The sequence below is a fragment of the Aspergillus undulatus genome, assembly GCF_047715775.1.
Source record: "Aspergillus undulatus strain CBS 261.88 unplaced genomic scaffold BDV17scaffold_36, whole genome shotgun sequence".
Lineage (NCBI taxonomy): Eukaryota > Fungi > Ascomycota > Eurotiomycetes > Eurotiales > Aspergillaceae > Aspergillus > Aspergillus undulatus.
Genome location: NW_027396640.1, coordinates 205361 through 226279, shown reverse-complemented (window position 1 = coordinate 226279; position 20919 = coordinate 205361). Strand labels below are relative to the sequence as shown.

Below are 20919 nucleotides of genomic sequence, written 5' to 3'. Positions count from 1 at the left end.
TCGAACTGGGTAGTGCAGACGACAAAGGGGCTACTTTTCGGGTCAGCGTTCGAGATATAGAAGAGATGGTGAGAGAATGAAGGTTAGTGTTATAGAAAGAGGCATAGGCGGTGAGGTGTGAAGAGAGGTTAACAAGAGAAGGAACTTCAACTAAATATCCTCCTCACGTGAAGATTGAAAGGGCAGCATGTTGAGTAGTGTAAGGGAGATCCACAGAATGAGCAAAACAGAAAGTTTTTGTTGATGAATTCATTTGAATGAACAAGGACCAACATACTGTTTCCCCTCTTATGGCGAAGGATAGCCAAGCAGAATCCCTGTCCTATGAACAGATAAGCTTGGTACAGCCAGATAGTACAGCCAGAGAAGAGTAGGCCGTGGACTCGGGTGAAAGGTGAAGTGAGCTAGAGAAGGAAGGAGCACTGTAGGAGCTGGGAGCCAAAGGATGCCATGACACAGCACTTTGTATGAGAGCCAAGCCATCAATAGTGGAATAGAAGATTCACAGTCCTGGGTTTTGAAAATCTCTACTGGTAGAGATAGCTTTTCCCTTCTTCTATGTCTATACAGTAAAAGAAATACACGACTTTCGTCTACACCCACCAGCTTATCGCCACGGAATGAGCCTGGGCTATGTAAGCGCAAGCAGTGGACGATGCAGAGTTAAGGATTCTCTTCTCCTAGGCCAAACATCTTGATTGAGTTTGCCCATGCGCTAAAAAGCGAAGAATTAGCAGCTGAGGTACTTTGGTAGAGTAGGGAAGACTCACGCTTCGCAGACCTCCTCTGATGTTATTCCCTTGACACCGGCAATGACATGTGCAACCTGCACTATCGCGACCGGCTCGTTTCGCCCCTTGACCATACACCCCTTCTGCCATCTCTCTTTCTTGACTGCTTTTGGTAATGGGGGTGCGCCGCTCAAAAATTTCGAAGAAGCGTGGGAGGGACGGATTTCACACTATGAGGCCGAGGTTAGCATCTGAGATGGGATTATGCATGACATTAAGAGTCTCTTACCCAGGGCCCATCAGTCTCAATCTGGATGCGATCTAACGGAATAGCTTTCACCACTTCCAGATTCTCCTCGGTCTTCAGACTGCACCCATTGACGCCGATGTCCAGACCGAGCGCCAACAGCCGTTGCATTTCCTCCAATGTCCCCGTGAAGCTGTGAACAAGGCCTCGTTTCGGAAGCTTCTCCAGTTTTGGCGCTAGTAACCTTTCAAAGTCATCCGCAGCAGCTCGCGAATGGAGGAAAAGAGGAAGCTGAAGCTCCACCGCAACTTCCAACTGCGCTTCGAAGTACTTGAGCTGCGGCTCCTTTGCGCTTAGGAAAAGTCTGTCATAATCTAATCCAAATTCACCAAAGGCAACAGCATGCCCTGCCTGTTTTGACTCTAGCGCCAACGACCTGACCTCATCAAGCAGCTTTTGCGGACCACCAGGATATTCGTCGAAGTGCTTGGCTTGACAGGGATGAACCCCAACAGTTGCGTAGCAGAAGCCGGCTACGGTACGTTAGCTTTTATAATCTGAAGGGCGTGTCTGGGGCTCTGCGTACGGTATTTTCGAGCGATTTCAATAGCACGCTTCGATTCCTCAAGATCAGAGCCAGTCACCATGAACTTCTGGCATCCTACATCTCGTGCACGCTGGACGATGTCATCTAAATCATCATCATGAACCTGCTTCCCATGATAGTTGCCCTTGAACACCGGGTCACTCAGGTTGATTCCAATCTAGAAATGAGGTCGTCTCATCAGCTTCTGGCAGCGAAAGTAATCGGAGAAGAAGATAACGCACGTCCACATATCTGAGGGTCGTATTCGTCTCCCCCATTTCTGCTGAGTGGCTTGATGCCGAAGAAAATGCAAAGCTTCCCCGCCTGAAGTATGTAGGGCAGGGCAGAGGACGCCGAGACAAAAGACCAGTCCCGAAAGGCGCTGCTATATGTTAGGCTACGAATTTTTTCAGAAAAAAAAATACGACCAACCAGTAGAGCAACTTGTGGGAACATACCTTGACTATGTCGCAGAGGAATTTGTAATCGCGGGCACAGGGTCTTTCTGCTAGTATTGCCGGCTAGAGATGAAAATTTACTGATATTCCGAGAGTTTCTAAGAGCACCGCCTACAATAAACTCTCCATTCATTGGTAAATTTGAAATATGGAAGTTTATGTGAGAGTGGCCAACTGCGAACCTGGCTGAAGCCATCGCCTTTTGTGCCTGAGTCTTGGCGCCCACCAGCCACAAAAGCTGTGGCTGATGGCTCTTCCCACTCAATCTCGGCCATTTTCCGATTCTCTCTCTTCGCCCCTCCGACGTTCGACCGAGATTTAGTCCATTCCTGGCACCCAGGCTGCGGTACCTGCTACTTATTGCCCTGTGATTGGCTCATATGCTTTCTCGACGCAACCTCTCGAGATGCCGTCCTGATACCTTGAAGAGCATAATTGCTGCGTGGGAAGCAGACCTCAGCATGCCAGACGTGCAGATAGCTCCCCATGACTTTTTGATCTCAATAATGGAAATCCTGTCCCTCGGCCACGGCGATCGTGCGCAATGGCATACATATATCCCGCGATTATGCGGGGTGTTTTCCGTTGTGGACCTGAGCACTCCGCATTATCGCTGAGAAGTGCGGAGGTCAGGGTTCTCCCTCGGACGCACTTAGCCCGAACGCTAACTCGTATATTTCACATCGTTTTCTTCCCTCCACCTGTTCCTGCAAAGATTGAGACCGTTAAGAGCGCTACGGGATTGCTTGCCGCCGACTGGTTATCGGTTTCATATCAGTCGAATCAACAGGGATACTCGCAAGCAGGCAGGCCCTCGATAACAACTTTCACGAGAGCAATAATGGCGCAAGAGAAACTCCTGTGCACGAAAGAAATATCAAATCACAATACACCGGAGGATTGCTGGATTGTTGTCGATAATCAAGTCTGGGACGTCACCAACTTTCTGAACGAGCACCCCGGAGGACCCACAAGTGAGTCTAAGGAAAGTATGCTGAACTCTGTAACTGATCGAGAATACCAGTTATCTTGAAATATGCTGGCCGTGATGCAACTAAGGCCTATTCTGAAGCTCACACCCCTGGCCTTCTGAAGGCAGAGCTGGCTCCGGAACAGTACAAAGGCAAGCTCGACGAATCCACGATAGACGAAGACTGGCATAAGCAACCAGCAAGTGAAAACCCCGAAGCAGTCTGGAAGAACGATAAACCACCACTCGAAACCTTGATCAATGCGCACGATTTTGAGCATGTGGCATCAAGAACTGCCAGCAAAAAAACGTGGGTATTCTACTCTAGCGCTGCGACGGATCTCATCACGCGCGACGCCAACAAATCGTGCTTTGACCGCATCTGGTTCCGACCTCGAGTACTGAGAAATGTCCGCTCTGTGGAGACAAAGTCCAAGATTCTTGGGGTTGACACCTCGATTCCGCTATTCGTCAGCCCTGCGGCCATGGCCAAACTTATCAATCAGGATGGCGAGTGTGCTATTGCACGAGCGTGCGAGAGCAGAGGAATTATGCAGGGAGTACGTTATAGCACATTACATTTGCAGGCTCGGTTACTAACAAGTATTGATAGATCTCGAATAACTCCTCCTATACGTTGGAGGAGCTCAAGGAAGCGGCTCCTGGGGCGAGCTTCTTCTTCCAATTATACGTCAACCGAGAGCGCGAAAAATCAGCAGACCTTTTACGCAAGTGCTCAGCCAATCCGAATATCAAAGCCATTTTCGTGACAGTGGATGCTGCATGGCCAGGGAAGCGAGAAGCGGATGAACGCGTCAAGGCTGATGAGAGTTTGTCGGTTCCCATGTCGCCATCCCAGGCCAAGAATGACAGCAAAGGAGGTGGACTAGGACGAGTAATGGCTGGATTCATCGACCCTGGACTGACATGGGAGGATCTTGTTTGGGTTCGAAAGCATACGCACCTGCCTGTCTGCCTGAAAGGCGTGATGTCTGCAGACGATGCCATTCTAGCAATGGAAGCCGGGTTAGACGGCATCCTGCTCAGCAACCACGGAGGACGCAACCTCGACACAAGTCCCCCGTCAATCATCATCCTCCTTGAACTCCACAAGCGCTGTCCGGAGATTTTTGATAGGATGGAAATCTATGTAGACAGCGGCATCCGGCGGGGTTCCGATGTCCTGAAAGCCATCTGCTTAGGCGCAACGGCGGTGGGTATGGGACGCAGTATGCTGTTCGCGACCAACTACGGCCAAACGGGGGTTGAGCATTTGATAGATAGTAAGAACTACCCCACCATATTTTCTGAACGACTTGGCTGACGATGCACAGTTATGCGAGACGAGCTGGAAACGTCAATGCGAAATATCGGCATCACTTCGCTTGACGAAGCCGGTCCTCACCTTGTCCACACTGGAGATGTTGACCATCTTGTGCCAGGAAGTCCGCTGCACCCATACGCTCGGAAAATCGCCAGGGGCCGGAATACCAGAGCATCGAAGCTCTGACGGTTTGAAGGTCTGGAGTAGACGGCTTATTCTATAGAAAAATATCTCATAGCCACCTCTGATGTTTAACTCACAGATGATAGAGATACACAGCAACTTGCGCCTCTTATTATTATGCTGCCTGATACTCCGCAGTCCGTACTACAGTCTTCATGTACGTCTAGGTACAGCCAAGCAACAGTCGAGCCAGCAATTTATAGCTACACCCGAGCCACAAAATGCGGCGTGGACAACAGCATGACTGAATAATAGGTGTTTCGCGCCCGCGACTCCTATAGCTGTAGGAAGTCTGTATAGGGTTAGCGTACTCTGGGTGAAACCTACTAGATTCTTTATCGAGTAATTTAATTATAGTGTTGCACGCACGGCCCCCGGTTCTACGGGGATGTGTATTAGTCATTTCTTAGTCATGTCATCCTACCGTTCGGACTGGTCACTAACTAGAAGGGGAAGCTGACATAAGATATGAGTCAACAAGCGATCGGTTAAACGAGGCTGCAACATCAGCCCAACACATCAGCCACTTCTCGAGTAAACTGATCAAGGTCCGAGACCAGCCCAGATCAGGGGCAAAGGGGAGGACAGGACAACAAAAGGCAATCTCACCTTATTTCTCAACGGAATGGCGGGATAACTCCGACCCGCGTTCCCTACCTGGCGATCGAAGAATGCTCACGTGGCCCCCTAACTGGTAGGAAGGTAAACTCCAATCTCACCGCCTCTCAACAAATACCGAAACGAGGCTGGAGTCCGACAGTTCTCAATTTACACTGTAGATGTAATCATCTTCCCACGAGCTAAGGATTCGAGGATTGCAATTATGAAATGATGCGATGAGAAGTGGATTATCATTGTCTTGCTCATTCGCAGCGCATGCATGTTTCACCGCAATTATGTACATGCAAGCTTTGCATTGTTCAGACCTCAGCATATACGTAAAGGAATGGAAATGATTCGCAGCAATTCTATGTTGCCTGTCGCATCGCATACTGAGGGGCTTCTCGTCGCGATGGCATGGCATGGCATGGACATGGTCAATGCAACTGCATCGCAGTGTCGGGTGTGCTCGCAGCTCGATGGATGGATGGATCTCCACGTCATGACTGGGATGTTGCAGGTCGCAAACCGATAACTGCAACCGAGCCCGCGCAACGCGTAAGACAGGGCAGTCGAGAAAAGCTATCTCATTAATCTGACTGGACAATACAGTGGAAATGATAACGACGATATCATCAAGCAGGTTCAAGGCCAAGATGGAAGCTTTTTCCTCTTGCTTCTCGAATGAGATGATCTACGCTACCTACTAGTACGCTACCGCAGCCCTGCCCAGTGGACCTGGGAGTTATCCAGATTAGTCCGTGTCCATGAACTCTGGGCGCGCCTCATTATTTGAAACGAGCCGGGTGCGATAGGAGGGGTAGTGTCTACCCCCGTACAATTCGCAGTGACTGAAACCCACCGTCATCGTCATCCCGTCTCAGGGATCACAGACGGAGCTGCCCAGGTGTTCTTATACATTGCCTGATATGGTCTCATTGGTCCACGCAGGCGCTGGTCACCGGGCTTCAGACGGGAGATAGCCATCCTTGTGTCTCCGATGGAGGATGGAGGTGCGAAGAGAGTGGTCTGCCACCTGCATATCCTCAACTGTGGTGGTGATGAGGGGATGATTGATGATCATTGTTCGGGCCCGGGGTCTGCTTTACCCCTCCTTGGTTTGGGCCTTGGATTCCCGTCTCCGATCCATGTTTGGCCAATAGTAAATACGATTGTTCCAGTGACCCTAATGAAGCTGTAGAAACGTTTAAGAAAAACTGTTGAAGATGAAGGTAATGTCGGTCTTCAGCTGACCCAAAACAATGTATAGACTCAGCGATCCTCGAGCTTGGGGGTGCTACTATTAAACCGCCGGCCGACTTGGCCCAGACCGCCAGCCCCAGTGTCCACCCGCAGCAAGAGTGGAGAGCTCAACTCTTCCCAACGGTCCCAGGTTTACTGCTGCACCTTCAAGTACTGCTGTGTCCGGGCTCCCGTGTGACCTATTTAGCTACCCTCTCCTCCTCCCTTGATTCTCATCTCTTTCCTACTTCTACCCAGCTCTTGCATCTTCAAACCACCTTACCTTGTACTTACATCGCATACTACACTTATCCTTGCCTACTCTTGGCACTGCTCTACTTATACCTACCTACATTCCTCAGCTCAACCTTCGATTCTTCAGCTTCCATCTTGTCGCATCCTCAAACCTATCTCATCAATCTATCCATCCGAGTCTCAATCATCATGGCTGCCCCCCGTGAAACTTCGCTTCGTGCCCTTCGTCTGCTCTCCCAGCAGCACGCTTTCTCCCCCATCTACCGCCGTGGTCTTCACATCACTGGCGCTCACTCTGCCCAGCCGGCCAAGAATGTCTCGGACAAGGCGACCATGTACTCGACTCGCAACCTCGCCGATCTCAAGAGCGAGTGCCAAAAGCGCAAGTTGAGGGCCACTGGAAGTCAGGCCGAGGTATATACTACACCTGCAGACTTCCCCGGGCCAACTACAGCGTAGCTAATTTCTCATAGCTCGTCGAACGCCTTTCGAACCATGACTTCCTCCAGTCCCGTGCTTTCAGCATTGCCATGAAGAGAATCAGCAGCAGCTCTAAGAAAGAGTACGTAACGAGAACCCTTGCATGCAGTGCTGCACCTAGAGAACAAGAACTAACCTAGCTCCAATGCAGAACCCCCAGCCGTGAATTCAACACCTCCCGCTCCCTCAAAGCCGTCAACGACTCTTCCACCGTCGACTTCGCCTACATGCCCTCAATCGCGGCCGAAGGCAGTGCCTCAGCCGACGCTCCGGTTCCGATCCTTCCAGATTTCTACACCCATCATGACGCGACCAGCCCCTCGGGCTCCCCAATGAAGCCCCAGGTCTACACCGTATCTGGCGACGGGGCCAACGTCTCCGCAAGCCCCATGTCCGAGGTCGTCGATAACGACTCCGTGGAGATCGACCCGTTCTCCCTGACCGAAGCCGTCGGCAAATCGAGATACGCTGCGGAGCTCAAGAGCGAACAGAGCAAGGGCACCGGAGTTGTCTCGGAGCTCTGGAGCGGGTTCTTGGATGACCTCTTGGGTCCCAAGCAGCCGAATACCGTCAGGAAGTGATCTCGTCCCTTACAATTTTTTTGTTTTATCTAGCGCTGTACGAATGCTGCTTTTAAAGTGGTTAATATTATACGTTGAACCTGTGAAGGTCTATGGACTATCTTGTTCTCATTTGTTGATTAGCAACCTGTGTTGCCTACTCTATGTCTACTTCGGTTACCTCATGTCCAAATGGACTTGATTGTCATTGGCCCAATATGAGAACCGGAAACCCGGAGAACGAAGACATTTCGAGCCGCCGTCACTCCCTCGAAGTAGACGATAATATCTAGGACGTAATCGTCCCGACATTCGTAGATCATCCAAAGCGTTTAGCCCAGAATACGGAGCACTCTAGTCCAGCAATAATAACGGTGATCGCGGTTTGTACTCCTCAATCTGATGTTGCAGTATGTAGAGTTTTACTTCAGATCGCCGCACTGGTTCCGCGATTACTCCGGAGTAGATCGGGAGTATACCCCAGCCACGCCCAAATGTTCGTTCCCTCTGGCAGCTACTTTGTATCGTGCTTTCGGCTTCACGATAATTAACTGCGAGGTAATAGCCGGAGCCGTGTTCAAGTCTCAAGTTTCGAGTCCTAGGGCTTGATGATGTCAGTCTTCGCACGCGATCCATCCGGTATATCCCGACTACAGAGTACAGAGTATCGACTGTGGCATGTGAATACTAGTAGAAAAGTCAAGCCCGCGCTGTAGCTTCTTCACTAGTAGAGACTCCTACTTTTGTTTTGTTCATGAACGGGAGCTCTGAGGTTATTTGGACTAGGTAGGTCGGTATCTGTGTTGTTATGTCACTACCTCTCCTTTTTGGAACTCTGCGGACTCAGGACCTGGAAGTGTTTAAAGCTGCGCTGCTGATGCTCGAGCTTCGAAAATATATTGACGAGAACAACCTGAACCGACTGCTGTCAACGTCTCAGAAAATCTGACTTTACCTTGAATCAGGGAGCGGATTGCTGAAAGCGAACCGGCATAGGTATGACGGCCACCCATGGTCCCTAGAGAGTTTCCAGCAATAAATCCGGCCCTACCGTATCACAAGCTTTCATCGTCAAGGTTTACCTTGAACAACTGGTAGCTCCCGACGGCAGGGGAGACCTTAACTGTTATGCATAATCATCCAACAAACTCAGTCAGCAGAATAAGCACAGACTTGGCTTTTTTTTTTTTTTGGAAATGAGGGATCGTCCGTGCACATCCATCCAGCTCTGGAGTCTTCATGAGTCGCATCGACGCATCATCACCGTCTCCATCGCCAACGGGTCTGGATGCCGGAGTGCCTGAATGGACTCGGCTGCAGTGGGCCTGCTGTGGCAAAGCTGCGGGGCAGCAATCAAGGTGTTCGACCTTGGACAACTTGAAGGCGAGCAGCTGCTTTAGCTGAAACAGCGCGACAAACAGGTGGTCTTTGCATCGGTTGATGTTTACTCCTTACAGAGTCTCTTCTCTTGACTCCTTATTATATTTTAACTGTTCACGAGGAACTGGTTATAATTGCTCTCTCGCCACTTGATTCCAAATTGCCAGTGACAAGGCATTCAGGGGTTCCTCCACCCCACCGACGCCGCTGAAAAGAGCCCGATGCACTGAAGATCCAGACCCCGTTTGAGAGCTAGTTGGTGACCAGCCAGTCAGGGTCCGTCTCTGCTGCGCGCCTTTCCGTCTCTTGCGTGCAAGTCCTCTCTTCCAAGGTTGTATCGCGGCGTTGGCGTTCGTTTGACTTGTGCGACTCGACTCGACATCCAGCCCCTGTATCTAGATACCATGGCGGACATCTTCAACATTCCTACCTTTCCCTCTCTTTCCACTCGTTCTTGAAATCCATTGCGTTTGGTTTCTTTGTCGCTTTGGTTTGATCGACGTAGACGCTTGCAGCGCTGTCTATCCTCTCTGTACAACATTACCGTTAATTTGTCGTTTTGGTTCTGGTGCTTATCACCACCAGCCATTACCCTTGCCCTCGCTCTTCTGTCTTTCCTTAAGTCCTATTTTTATATTTCGCTATTGAACTGCTGCATAGTTCAATACTGTCACTCCTTTGTTTGCATTGCGCTTTTATTTTTAAATCAGCCTGCTCTCCTGTCCCAGTTTTACGGCATATCAGAACCAGAACGACAGTCCAGTCTGGTCTCAGATCTCTCAATGATTCCGCCTGCTCTCCAACTGATCCACCAGCTCTACTAGATCCGTGCCGGATCATGCGTCTCTCACAATGTCTCCTCTCTGCAGCCTACCTCTACGCCGGCGCCGACGCCTTCATACCGTACGCCTTCAAGGTCAGGACCGTCCCCCACGTCTCTGCCGATGCCAATGTCGATGTCGATATAGACGTCAATCTAGACCGTCGCTTTGTACCAGTGAGGAAACTCTCCGGCGACGCGCTCCATGACGAAATGGAGGAATCACCAGCGCCAGAGGACGGCCTCTTGAATCTGGCTGTCGATGTCAGCACCCACGTCCGCCGCGACAATATCTACAAGGTCGTTCTAGCCGATAAACCCACCGAGCCGAACACAGTCGCTCTCCACCAAGATGGCATGGATTACTCGTACTTTGCGACGGTGAATGTTGGGACGCCAGGGCAGCCAGTTTGGATGATGTTGGATACAGGCGGCGCGAATACATGGTTGTTTGGCGCAAACTGCACGGCGGAACCTTGTCTGATGCACAATTCTTTCGGCGATAACTCGTCCTCGACTGTTGAGCGGACAACGGATACATTCGAGGTTGGATACGGGTCTGGGAAGGTCAGCGGCGACCTCGTCAAGGACCACCTTACCATCGCCAACATCAACGTGGAAATGACCTTTGGATTGGCCGACATTGCGACGGACGACTTTAGGGATTATCCCATCGACGGCATTCTCGGGCTCGGCCGATCAGGCGACAAATCTCTAGGAGGAAGACGAGCATTCATGGACCTAGTCATGGAGCAGGAGGACCTAAAATCCAATATCGTGGGATTCCACCTATCGCGCAACTCCGACGGCGAACGCGACGGCGTCGTCTCCTTCGGCAGCGTCGACAAGACCAAATTCAAAGGCGACATCGCATACACCCCCGTCGCAAAGGACAGCATCCACTGGAGCATCCCGCTTGACGACGTAAACGTCAACGGGAAGGCCTGCAACCTCAAGAACAAATTCGCCATCATCGACACAGGAACCTCATACAGCCTGATCCCCCCAAAAGATGCAGAAGCAATCCACAACCTCATCCCCGGCTCGAAATCCCTTTCAGACGAAAACTACCTCGTCCCCTGCGACTCAACGACAAGCGTCAAATTCACCTTTTCGGGCGTCGACTACAATATGTCGCCGAAGGACTACATCGGCGCGGAACTCGAGTCCGGCGGCGGCTGCGTCTCGACTCTCATTGCGCAGGCGGTCTTCGGTGACGACGTTATGATCCTCGGTGATACCTTCCTCAAGAATGTTTACTCGGTGTTCGACTTCGATAATGACCGCATTGGGTTCGCGCAGTTGCCTGATAGCTCTATACCGGGGACAAGCACGACGACTGGCTCGGTTGCGTCGCCGACGGACACATTTGCTACGGCGAACTCGAACTCGGACTCGAACTCGAACTCGAATTCAAGTTCAGGTTTATCATCGTCTTCCTCTGAGAATCCCTCTCAAAATGGAGACGAGTTTACCGGTGCGGGAGCAACGTTTACAATCCCCGTCTCCGGCCTCTTCTTGCCTGCCCTTGCGGGCTCTCTTCTCTTCTTGTTCCATATTTAGTTTAGCATTACGGTGCATATACCCTTACCCTTACCCCACCCTCTTTTCGTGATAGATATCATCACCCGGCTCGGCTTGGCCCAGGTTCGCTCGTCGCATATTCGTTGTAATCAGATATCAGAAGCATGTTGACTCGTGTCATGGCATTGTTCGTATATAGCGGTTAGAATATATCTCTTTATCTGTTATCTTGGTATATATCATATTCCTTTTGGTGTATTGTGGACTAGATTATGAGATATATCTATAGTACTCGGTCAGGTATAAGCGAGTATGACTTCGGGTAGGACTCTGCGGCAATCAACAATGTTAGCACCAATCCAACTTCGGGCCCCGTGAAGAGTAAACATACCTAAACTATCCCTCGTGAACTCCTCCACCTTGTTAAACCCACCAACAGCCATAAGGATATCAAAGTCCGCCAGTAAAGACTTCATAACATGCCTAACCCCCTCCTCACCCATAATACTAAGCCCCCAAATCCAGAGCCTTCCCACAAAGACGAATTTCGCACCGAGCGCCAGCGCCTTGCCCACATCACTCGCACCACGCACACCAGAGTCATACGTGATATACAGCTGATCGCCCACGGCATTCACGATATTCTCAAGGGAGTCGAGAGACGCAATTGCGCCGTCGACTTGGCGGCCCGCGTGGTTACTTACCACGATCCCGTCGACGCAGTACTCGACGCATTTTCTGGCGTCGGTGACGGATTGGATTCCCTTTATTAGGAAGGGTCGGCCGCCTGAGATTCTTTTCCAGGTTGCGATGAGCCAGGGGATTTTCTCCCAGCTCCAGGCGCGGCCGTGCCAGACTGAGTCGATCCATTTTGTGGAGCAGGCTACGACGTCCTTAGTTACGTCTAGTCCCTCCTCTTTGCACCGCTTTTGGAAGACCGGGTCAGAGAGACCAAGGTCTGCACCCAATCCGCGGTAGAAGGCGTAGTTTGAGTTGGCGACGTCGTCGTGCCGCCAGCCTAGTTGCCATGTATCCGTTGTGAGCATGCATGCGTCGAAGCCGGACTCCCAGGCGCGGGTTAGGAGGGAGACGGTCAGTTCGTCGTCGTGCGGCATGTATAGTTGATAAAACCGCGGATTTCCCTTTCCGTTTGCCTCGCCTACTTTCTCGATTGGCGTGCTCCCCGCCGTGGAGAGGCAGTAGGGGAGGTTTAGTTCACCGGCGACTTTGGCGACCGCTAATTCAGCGGAGGGGTGGTAGATCTTGTTTATTCCGATCGGGGCGAAGCCTATCGGTGCGGAGACGCGGTGGCCAAAGATCTCGGTGCTTGTGTCGCGGAGGTTTGTGTCGACGAGCTGGTTGGGGACTATGCGGTGGCGGTAGAATGCTTGTCTGTTTGCGAGGTGGGTTGCTGATAGGCCGGCGTTTGAGGAGGCGTAGAGCCAGCCGCCTTTGCTTAGGGTTTCTTTGGCGCGTTCTTCGAGTTTGGTGGGGTCTACCAGTTGAATCAGTACCAATAGAGACGAAACGGTGCGCCATAGGGTGCTTAGAGAATACCAGTGTTGAAGGGGGCCGTCTTGCCCTCGTTGAGCTTCCAGAAATTCTCGCGCTGATAGAGGGCCCATTGGGGGGTTGTGCGCTTCTCAATGTTGGGATTGTGAGGGTCGCTCATTTTAAGTGTATATATGTATAGAGGTAGTGTAGACGAGTTTCAATGATGTATGGAATAGTTCGGTACGTCTATGGTTGAGGAGTACTTCCTCAAGTACCCCGGATCCAGAAGTGTACAAGGTGGATAGGAAACTCTCTCGGACGAGATTCGGCACTTAGTATACTGAAAGGCCTACTATAGAAGCCGCTATTTGAGACAATACTCAGGGTAGGATGCTCTTTCGGACGAGGTTTCTCGGACGAAGTCCAGTGTACAGCTGGAGAATGCTTCGGTTGCCGGAGTAGTTACAGATGGGCTGTTCTCGGATGCCCGGCTGGGTGACTTCATTTTGACGCACTGCAACGCTGGGATCGTTTTTGATTCGGTCATGGATGGAACGAAGCTTTAATAAGCTATGCGTAGCTTGAGCCCTATGGTAGTATTCTGCTTGGGGAAGTATCCCTACTCGGCCGAGAATAGCTGCTCTGGTGAAGAGCTCGAGACGATGCCCCCAGAAGCACAGAGTATGGAAAGCCCGGGGTAGCGGGCTAGACAAATGACGTCACTCACAGGCTTCCATTTGCATTCTGCACTCTGCATTTCGAAGTTGAGATTATAACCAACAGATTCCATGAAGACATTTGAAAAGCGAGGGATGTTGTTTCAAACGTGTGAAGAGGGCGGTCTGCCCAAGTGAATTTGAAGATTCCTATGTATGGAGTACTGTGCACCATGGATATGTAGTTCCGCCTACGAGCCACGCCGTAATACTACCGACACACTCTTTGCCCGTGCGCCTTGAAAGTCATTTGCTTCCTTGATGAACTCCAATACCCAAGCATCCGACTAAGGGGCTAAAAGATATAGATATACGGAGTCCGTAAGAGTCTTTCGACGGGATATGTCTTAGTCGGGCCCCGACTTGTTCCGTGGAGAAGCCGAGTCGGGGCCGAACACGAACTGCTGCTCTTCCCCGTCCTGCAGCTTTCTCCAATTACACTTACCCCGATCTTCATTACTAACATCTATAATCTATATATCCAAAACACAGTTCATGCTGAGCCAAGCATCATGCTGAGCCAAAGTACACGACGCTCCATCGTGAGACAGTCAAAATGTCTCGTCAGTGGTCGCAATATCCGGCCTCGCGCAGAGTCGTCGCAATCGCTACAACAATGTCGAGAATTCCAAACTACGCGACCAGGAGCCGCATTTCGGCCGACATGGATGCCCATGCGAGTCAAGACGCCGTGGGTTGAGGCGTTGAATAAGAGTCGCGAGACCGCGCTGCCGGGGCACACTGAGACGCCTCGGCCAAAGCCGGATTTGACGCTGAAGAAGATGGGGGATAGTTATTATAGTGCCGTTAGTTAAACCTTTGTCTTGATGCTGCTAGATTGTAAGCGTCGTGACTGATTGGCATGGCAGATTCTACCCCTAGCCCAAGATAAATGGCTTCTGGATACTTATCTGAATGCTTCGGGACATATCAGGTACTGAAACCACACAACGTTAACTGAGGATGCTTGCTAATATAAGGGAGACTTGGCTCTCTTCTCATGGACCTCGATGCCCTAGCCGGTGTCATAGCTTACAGGCACACCGGCGACTCCGTGACTACCGTCACTGCGGCCGTAGACCGGATTACGATTGAGCATCCGCTGATGGAGATATGCGACCTCGAACTCAGCGGTCAGGTCACGTATGCGACTGGGCGGTCAAGTATGGAGGTGTCGCTGCAGGTCGCAAAAGTGCCTGCGCCTGGCGAGAAGGCGAATCCGGAGGATGTCTTGATTACGTGTGCCTTCACGATGGTCTCGCTGGATCCTGTGACGAAGAAGTAGGTTGCGACTGTCAGCTTTTCTAGGTCATATGCTGACTTGATAGACCGGCTGCCGTTGCGCCTCTACTGGTGGAAACAGAGGAAGAGCGCGAACTATTCAAAAAGGGCGAGAAGAATTACCAGGCTAAGAAAGCACTACGGAAGCGAAGCCTTCTCGAGAAAGCACCGGACGACGAGGAGAGTAACCTCATTCACTCCCTCTGGACGAAAGAAATGTCCTATCTGAGTACGACGCCTACATCTTATCCTTTGTCAGTAATTAACCCAGTCTAGAAAACCCCGAAGACAGACCCCCAAACACCCTAGACATGGACACCACAGTCCTCAAGTCTGCCCAAATTATGCAACCCGCCGACCGAAACCGCCACAACTTTATGATCTTCGGCGGCTACCTCCTAAAGCAGTCCTTCGAGCTAGCCTTCTGTTGTGCGGCATCGTTTGCCCACGCCAGACCAAACTTCATCTCCCTCGACCCAAGCACATTCGAGAACCCAGTCCCCGTAGGAAGCGTGCTATATCTCCGTGCAACGGTCGCCTACACTGAACCTCTAGAGCGCGAGCTCGAGGGTGTGGCAGCTGGAGGCAACGGCAGCAAGTACACAAAGATTCAAGTGCGCGTCGACACGAAGGTCCGCGATGTGGAGCACGGGACAAAGAAGGCCACGGGGATGTTCAACTATACATTCCTGGTGGAGGGCGATGTGCACGTCATGCCAAGGAGTTATGGCGAGTATATGGTGTGGACGGATGCGAGGAGGCGAGCGAAGAATACGGATGAGCTTATGCCCAATAGGGTGCGAAGTGCATTGAGGAGCTTGGAGAGTGTTACTGAGTAGTTGATTTGACCTAGATTTGTACAGTAACCCGTTGAATATGGTTCGTTTAGGACATGGACTGTGTAGAGGAAGGCGCGAAGGACCATCGCCCTTCTGCTTTATACCTAGGGAGATTAAACTTTCCCTAATCTGTCAACTACAATAATAAGCCTGAGCCCTCTTTAATACACAGGAATCGTTATGGAAGTCGGTGGACTGAATGTTTCATTGATCTATACAATGGTCTATCTAGAGTCAGTCACATGATATGTTGTCTCCGCAGTGCGCACCAACAACACTAGTCCACCATCTGTCTCTCTCCAACTTATCGCACTTCGCAACTTCGAGTTCCGAGCTTTGTACATACACTCCCCTGGATCTTGAGGATAAGTTTTATGAACACTTCTACAATGGCAACAACTCTCCCAAACACCTGGCATCTCCGCCGAGTAGCAGACACCGCCGCGAAAGCCTGCTTGATCTGCCACAAGCCCTCAAGTAGTGTCTTGATCACGCCGAACAACAAGGTAATGTGCTGCGAATTGGCTTCTTTTATCTCTCATCTCTCAACGTCAGAACAGAATGTAGCAACCGTTTATCTAACAGACTACTCCAGGACTTCTTCTACGTCTGCCCGGTCCATCTCAAAGATCGCCATTTCTGCTCGCCTATCATTGATGCAGAAGAGGAGGCAGCGAAGAGGAAGGCCGAGGCTATGGAGAAGGAGATTGAGAAGGTGAAGAAGGAGTACGAGGAGAAGCAGCGGCGAAAGAAGGAGAAGAAGAAGGATGAATCTAAGGACAGGGAGAAAGACAAGGACGACGAATCTAAAGATGACTCGAAGAAGACGGATGCCGATAAGAAAGATGAGAAGGAACGAGATGAAAACGTCTGTGTGCCTAAATGCCCTCCACCGCCTGTTTCGAAATGTTCGATCCTAACGAATGGCTGCAGATTGATGCCATCAAGAAACAAAGCACAAGCACAAGTGCATCCATAGATGATGGGCCTCGTATCTTCTCTCTGCATAAGTATGAACCCCTCTCCTCGGCTACCCAGTACATCATGTTACCAGCGGGAAGGACGGGCTGCGTTACTGACATGCGTCGTTCAGAAACTTTTACCAAATGCGCATCGATAGAATGCGTAATATCGAAGCTGCCAAGCGGAACCGTCAACGACTTCAAGATCCGTCGTTCTTCCCGTCTGCTCCGTCTGGTGGCCTGTGATTAGAAGGTTTCGATAATGCATGCACCTAACTTACCTGGACGAGCGGGGTCATGGCCTGACTGCCTACATCTAGTATCATCGGGCTGATGCGCTCGAGCGATGGATTCGATGGATGAGATTCCCTTGCTTTTGCCTCTGAACATAGACGCAAACGACGAAACTCCGCAGGGCCGTCCTTTTGGGATAGGGAAGGATAGGGCTTGTCTTAAGATCGGCCCAGCAGGTATTCGTTCTGTAACATGTTGCCTCCCGGAACCTACCTTCATCCAGCATTGGTATGGTACGATAGTGTCACAGGATGCACAAAGCTAGGGCTAACGTTTGCTCGCAAAAACCCCGCGTCAGATGGCCAGGCTCAGTCCCAGGCTCGCTGCTGTGCTGTCATGTCAATTTCAGCCTGGCCTAAATTAATCTCATCGTGTCTCTGGCTCCGACTCTGAGCTTCAAAATTTCAAGCCTAAGGCCCCCAACAGCCCAGGAGCTAGTTACCATTAAGGGCGAGTCAGAACGAAGCCAGACAAGCCGTCACCGGCGCCCAGCTGGAATTGAAGTTAGAGCATGAGCACTGACCTCCTTGCGAATTCACGCAGAACAAGTCAACAGGCCGCTAAGTCACCCTGTTGATGATCAGGCGGGATGCAGTGAGATTCAGGTCAAGACGTCACGTCAGCACTAAACTATACCGCTCCGAACCAAGGCCGAAAGACAGACCGGCGTATTCTACCTCGCCTGCAACCTAGACCTCCCCCACTCCTCACGTCATACACGCCGCAGGCGGCGCATCCGCCTGCACTCTGCTGTGCTGCATTGCAGCACTGACACTGTAGCGCCAGAACGAAAGCTACTCCAAAAGACCCAGTTGCTACGCAGCGTTCGTTCGATGTTGCCCGAATTGGTCTTACCAGCAGAGCAGGTAAGCGCTAGTCTCAGGCGGGCGGATCGGAGCGCGGAAGCCTGAGTTTCTCTAGAATCGAGTTCTACAACAAAGACAATATTCTTCATTTTATTTCGATCTCGGTACTGAATAATGGTCCATTTATTGTCTGCTTTGAAATTGAAAATGGAGGCTCAAAGAATCAAAGAATAAGAATAAGACTGGATCTGATTCTGCCACAGCCTGATCCTGAGCCTGATCCTCAACGAACCGTATCTACCTACGAAGCCGGGCCAGAAGTGCCTCATACTCAGCTCAGCCCTAGTGGGCGTTTTTCTTGGACGAGTGGGTTACTGGGGCAGGGCTGTACGTATCCCTACCATGTACCCATCAGGTTCACCGTAGTCGTTACCTACTCAGGCAACCGGGGTACGAAATGGATATGGTCAACGTCCGCAGCAAAGGGCCCGCGACACCTAGCACCTACCAAGTACTCACGTCGTCATATTGTTTACGTACTCACCTACGCGGTTAGTGGTACCTGAGCCATAAAATTTAGATTCCAATACATCCATATATCTGCCTTCTAAGGCTGTTGTTCTACCTCTACTTCTACTTTTAGTTTCTGACCTCGTATAGAGTATAGATGGACATCGACATACATAGCCCGTAGATCTGCTAGATCTGCAGATTACACGATCGCCATCAGGCCGATGGGGACGCCGTCGCCGTATCCGCCTCGCGAGGGTAGGTACTTCTAGGTAACCTTCTAGTCCGGTATGTCTCTACTACCTATTAGGTACATTGAGACGCTGTCGGAATTCCGCCATGCCAAGCTCATTCCAGCCTTGTTCGCTCTTACCATAACTACCGGACTAGCAGATCCTTCTACTGTGAGGTATCGAGTGTCCGAGCCCCGAAGATCTCGAATAGTGTAGTCAGACCAAGTACTGAGTAAACTAGTAGTTGGATAGAGCAAGGAGGGTTCGTATCTGGACTCGGATGCGTGACTGCCAGCATCATAGCCATTCTCAGAAATCTATTGTGATGGGGATTTAGATAAGGTAGTCACGGATATAGACCGGGGCCTCGTACCGACTTCCGTTTTGGGTAGTACGTCACAGCCCGCGGGGGCCCCGGCATCCCCGGGGTAGGAAGTCGTCATGAATATTGATGAAGGATAAGTGCAGAGTTTGGAGTAAGGTGATATTGGAACTAAGTGCTACGTACGCTCCTTCAGGGCTAGAGTAGGGCTGCGCGCAGTCCACCATTACCCTTTCTCTCGCGAGGTTCAGTTCGTCTTATGCTTCGTATAGCTCAATTCTATGCCTAGAATTACCCGTATATTGTTGGCTTCTTTAGTGCAGCGTTGAGGTAGCAGTAGTCCAGTAATTGTGGCTAGGACTTGGTTGGTTCGGCTCTTGTTGCTCTTGAAATGTAGTAGATATCTGCGCATGCGCGTATATCTTCAGAGCTAAGTATAGCGTTCTATAGATATCTTGCCAGTTCAGACGTCCACGTCGAAACCTCAAACATCTAGTAGCCCCCAACTAAGAACAAGGGTACTGGTATACCCTAGGCAGCAGCTTTAAGAGTATCAACCGACGTTTGAACCCTGCAGAGACAAGATGCTGGCTGGACCCTGGAATCCCGCTTTGATAACCAAGAATTGAGGCAGTGCTAGGCTTCCTCAATCTTCACCACCGGATTTGCCTTGCCCATCCTTCAGTGTCTCAGTATTAAAAAGGTTGATGGTGATGATAGCCGTCAACAACCTGGTCCTCGTAGGCATCCGCATATCCATCCACTTGAGAGTCGTTGGCTAAGCCGGAACAATAGGGAGTAGCAAGCTAGGTAGCCGCAATTCGAATACTGATGGTGTACTGACCTTGTCGACGGAAGTTGGAACTACCTATAATTAGATTAGGTAACCGCATACTGGAGCTTCAAGAGTATTCAAGGAAGAATGGTAGGCAAGCCTAGAGTTGGGTGTTCCGTAGGCATACCGTAGGTTGATAGTAGCCGATTGAGTTGATATCTAAACTCTGGTCCAGCGTGTCGTGATGGCAGGTTAGAGGTTAGAGCCATAAGGCTTCTTTAGATACTCCCAGAACAGATGCCGGGTGTACACTATGGGGACGTAGTGATGGTGTACTTCGCACTGGAGAAATCGGGTTTGCGCACAAGACCGCCAAGCGCCTAATCATGCTTGCGTTGCTTGCATTCAGACCCTGAACTGCGAGTCGAAGCTCCTCCACAGAAACATCGTGAATGATGCAGCTCGATATTCTTAGAGTGGCGGCTGCAAGAGTCTTGGACAGTTCGAGATTCGCTCATACCAGCTGCAGCCCAGATTGCCACGGGTGATGGGGAAGGGAAGTACTGGGTAATGAAAAATACGCAGTGCGCAGAAATACGGAGACAGGGAGAATGTCAGCCCTGGGCGCTGAGTGGCTGCCGCAGACGGGCGTTGCGTAAGAGCAGTTTGCACAGCCCCCTTCCCGGCGCTAGTGATCCAGCCTAGCCAGGCCCCTACGGAGTCGCCAGCGCGAGAATTGTTGTCCCGCCCAAATCCGCCCATGCTGCAGATCCCCGAAATGGCTCGCTGACCTTGTCGGGTTCCTGACAAGGCATACGGGACGATTGGCTGATCGGGCTTAGTAATGTGGAGCGCCAACCTCGTGGGACGGGTGTGGGGTTGTGCTCTGGTTTCAGGTTTCAACTTCAGTACGTATGACTTTCAAACTTGAGAGCCTGATCAGACCTCATGAGTCGTTGTCTATGATTCAGGAGAAGGGGCAGGTCGCAATTGTAATGGTCCGTAGAAGCTGCTTAGGTTCATGATTTCGGATTGCACATCGTGCAGCAAATTCTTCAAAGCGAAGGATGGCCCTTGCCGATCTGCTGATTGGATCTGCGCTTCCGAGACGCCAGCGAATCCACGCCAATCAGCACTCGAATAGAGTTTAACGTTCAGGATTTCGTTTCTACTCTGGCATATCCTGCTCACGCCAGGGTCCATGCCGCGATCTGCTTCCTCCTATTTCTTGGCTTAGAAACGAGCAGTGGCGTTGTTCTCATCCCATGAAATGACATCGACGGTCTTTAAGCCACGTGACGTAGGTGGTTCCGTTCGCGGGATTTTG

General features: G+C 50.9%; 7 protein-coding genes across 7 annotated transcripts; 5 read left to right on the top strand and 2 right to left on the bottom strand.

Annotated features, from left to right (window-relative positions):
• Window positions 1-573: 573 nt before the first annotated feature.
• On the bottom strand, window positions 574-2170 carry BDV17DRAFT_134015 (3'-5'-exodeoxyribonuclease). The gene is made up of 6 exons (XM_073754187.1): window positions 2023-2170; window positions 1807-1961; window positions 1565-1742; window positions 1021-1511; window positions 771-961; window positions 574-715 (listed from the first exon to the last, which is right to left on the bottom strand). The coding sequence occupies exons 2-6, from the start codon at window positions 1840-1842 to the stop codon at window positions 664-666; spliced, it is 948 nt and encodes a 315-aa protein (XP_073614031.1). The 5' UTR covers window positions 1843-1961; window positions 2023-2170; the 3' UTR covers window positions 574-663.
• Window positions 2171-2863: 693 nt separating this feature from the next.
• On the top strand, window positions 2864-4806 carry BDV17DRAFT_299256 (FMN-dependent alpha-hydroxy acid dehydrogenase; the record flags this gene model as incomplete). Its single annotated transcript, XM_073763841.1, has 4 exons — window positions 2864-2996; window positions 3047-3552; window positions 3606-4275; window positions 4327-4806. The coding sequence occupies 4 exons, from the start codon at window positions 2864-2866 to the stop codon at window positions 4500-4502; spliced, it is 1485 nt and encodes a 494-aa protein (XP_073614030.1). The 3' UTR covers window positions 4503-4806.
• Window positions 4807-6785: 1979 nt separating this feature from the next.
• On the top strand, window positions 6786-7657 carry BDV17DRAFT_292864 (uncharacterized protein; the record flags this gene model as incomplete). Its single annotated transcript, XM_073762456.1, has 3 exons — window positions 6786-7010; window positions 7070-7158; window positions 7228-7657. The coding sequence occupies 3 exons, from the start codon at window positions 6786-6788 to the stop codon at window positions 7655-7657; spliced, it is 744 nt and encodes a 247-aa protein (XP_073614029.1).
• Window positions 7658-9730: 2073 nt separating this feature from the next.
• Window positions 9731-11746, top strand: BDV17DRAFT_133865 (pepsin-like aspartic protease). Its single transcript, XM_073754183.1, has one exon. The coding sequence runs from the start codon at window positions 9855-9857 to the stop codon at window positions 11397-11399; it is 1545 nt and encodes a 514-aa protein (XP_073614028.1). The 5' UTR covers window positions 9731-9854; the 3' UTR covers window positions 11400-11746.
• BDV17DRAFT_133899 (L-lactate dehydrogenase) lies at window positions 11528-13125 on the bottom strand. Its single transcript, XM_073754185.1, has 2 exons — window positions 12918-13125; window positions 11528-12855 (listed from the first exon to the last, which is right to left on the bottom strand). The coding sequence occupies exons 1-2, from the start codon at window positions 13030-13032 to the stop codon at window positions 11657-11659; spliced, it is 1314 nt and encodes a 437-aa protein (XP_073614027.1). The 5' UTR covers window positions 13033-13125; the 3' UTR covers window positions 11528-11656.
• A 653-nt stretch (window positions 13126-13778) lies between these two features.
• Window positions 13779-15819, top strand: BDV17DRAFT_133869 (putative acyl-CoA thioester hydrolase). The gene is made up of 5 exons (XM_073754184.1): window positions 13779-14376; window positions 14440-14504; window positions 14555-14851; window positions 14899-15080; window positions 15128-15819. Exons 1-5 carry the CDS (start codon window positions 14083-14085, stop codon window positions 15688-15690), a joined length of 1401 nt encoding a protein of 466 aa, XP_073614026.1. The 5' UTR covers window positions 13779-14082; the 3' UTR covers window positions 15691-15819.
• A 127-nt stretch (window positions 15820-15946) lies between these two features.
• BDV17DRAFT_133841 (AAA-ATPase Vps4-associated 1 family protein) lies at window positions 15947-17046 on the top strand. Its single transcript, XM_073754182.1, has 5 exons — window positions 15947-16196; window positions 16286-16558; window positions 16624-16700; window positions 16784-16916; window positions 16973-17046. The coding sequence occupies exons 1-4, from the start codon at window positions 16065-16067 to the stop codon at window positions 16896-16898; spliced, it is 597 nt and encodes a 198-aa protein (XP_073614025.1). The 5' UTR covers window positions 15947-16064; the 3' UTR covers window positions 16899-16916; window positions 16973-17046.
• Window positions 17047-20919: the final 3873 nt, after the last annotated feature.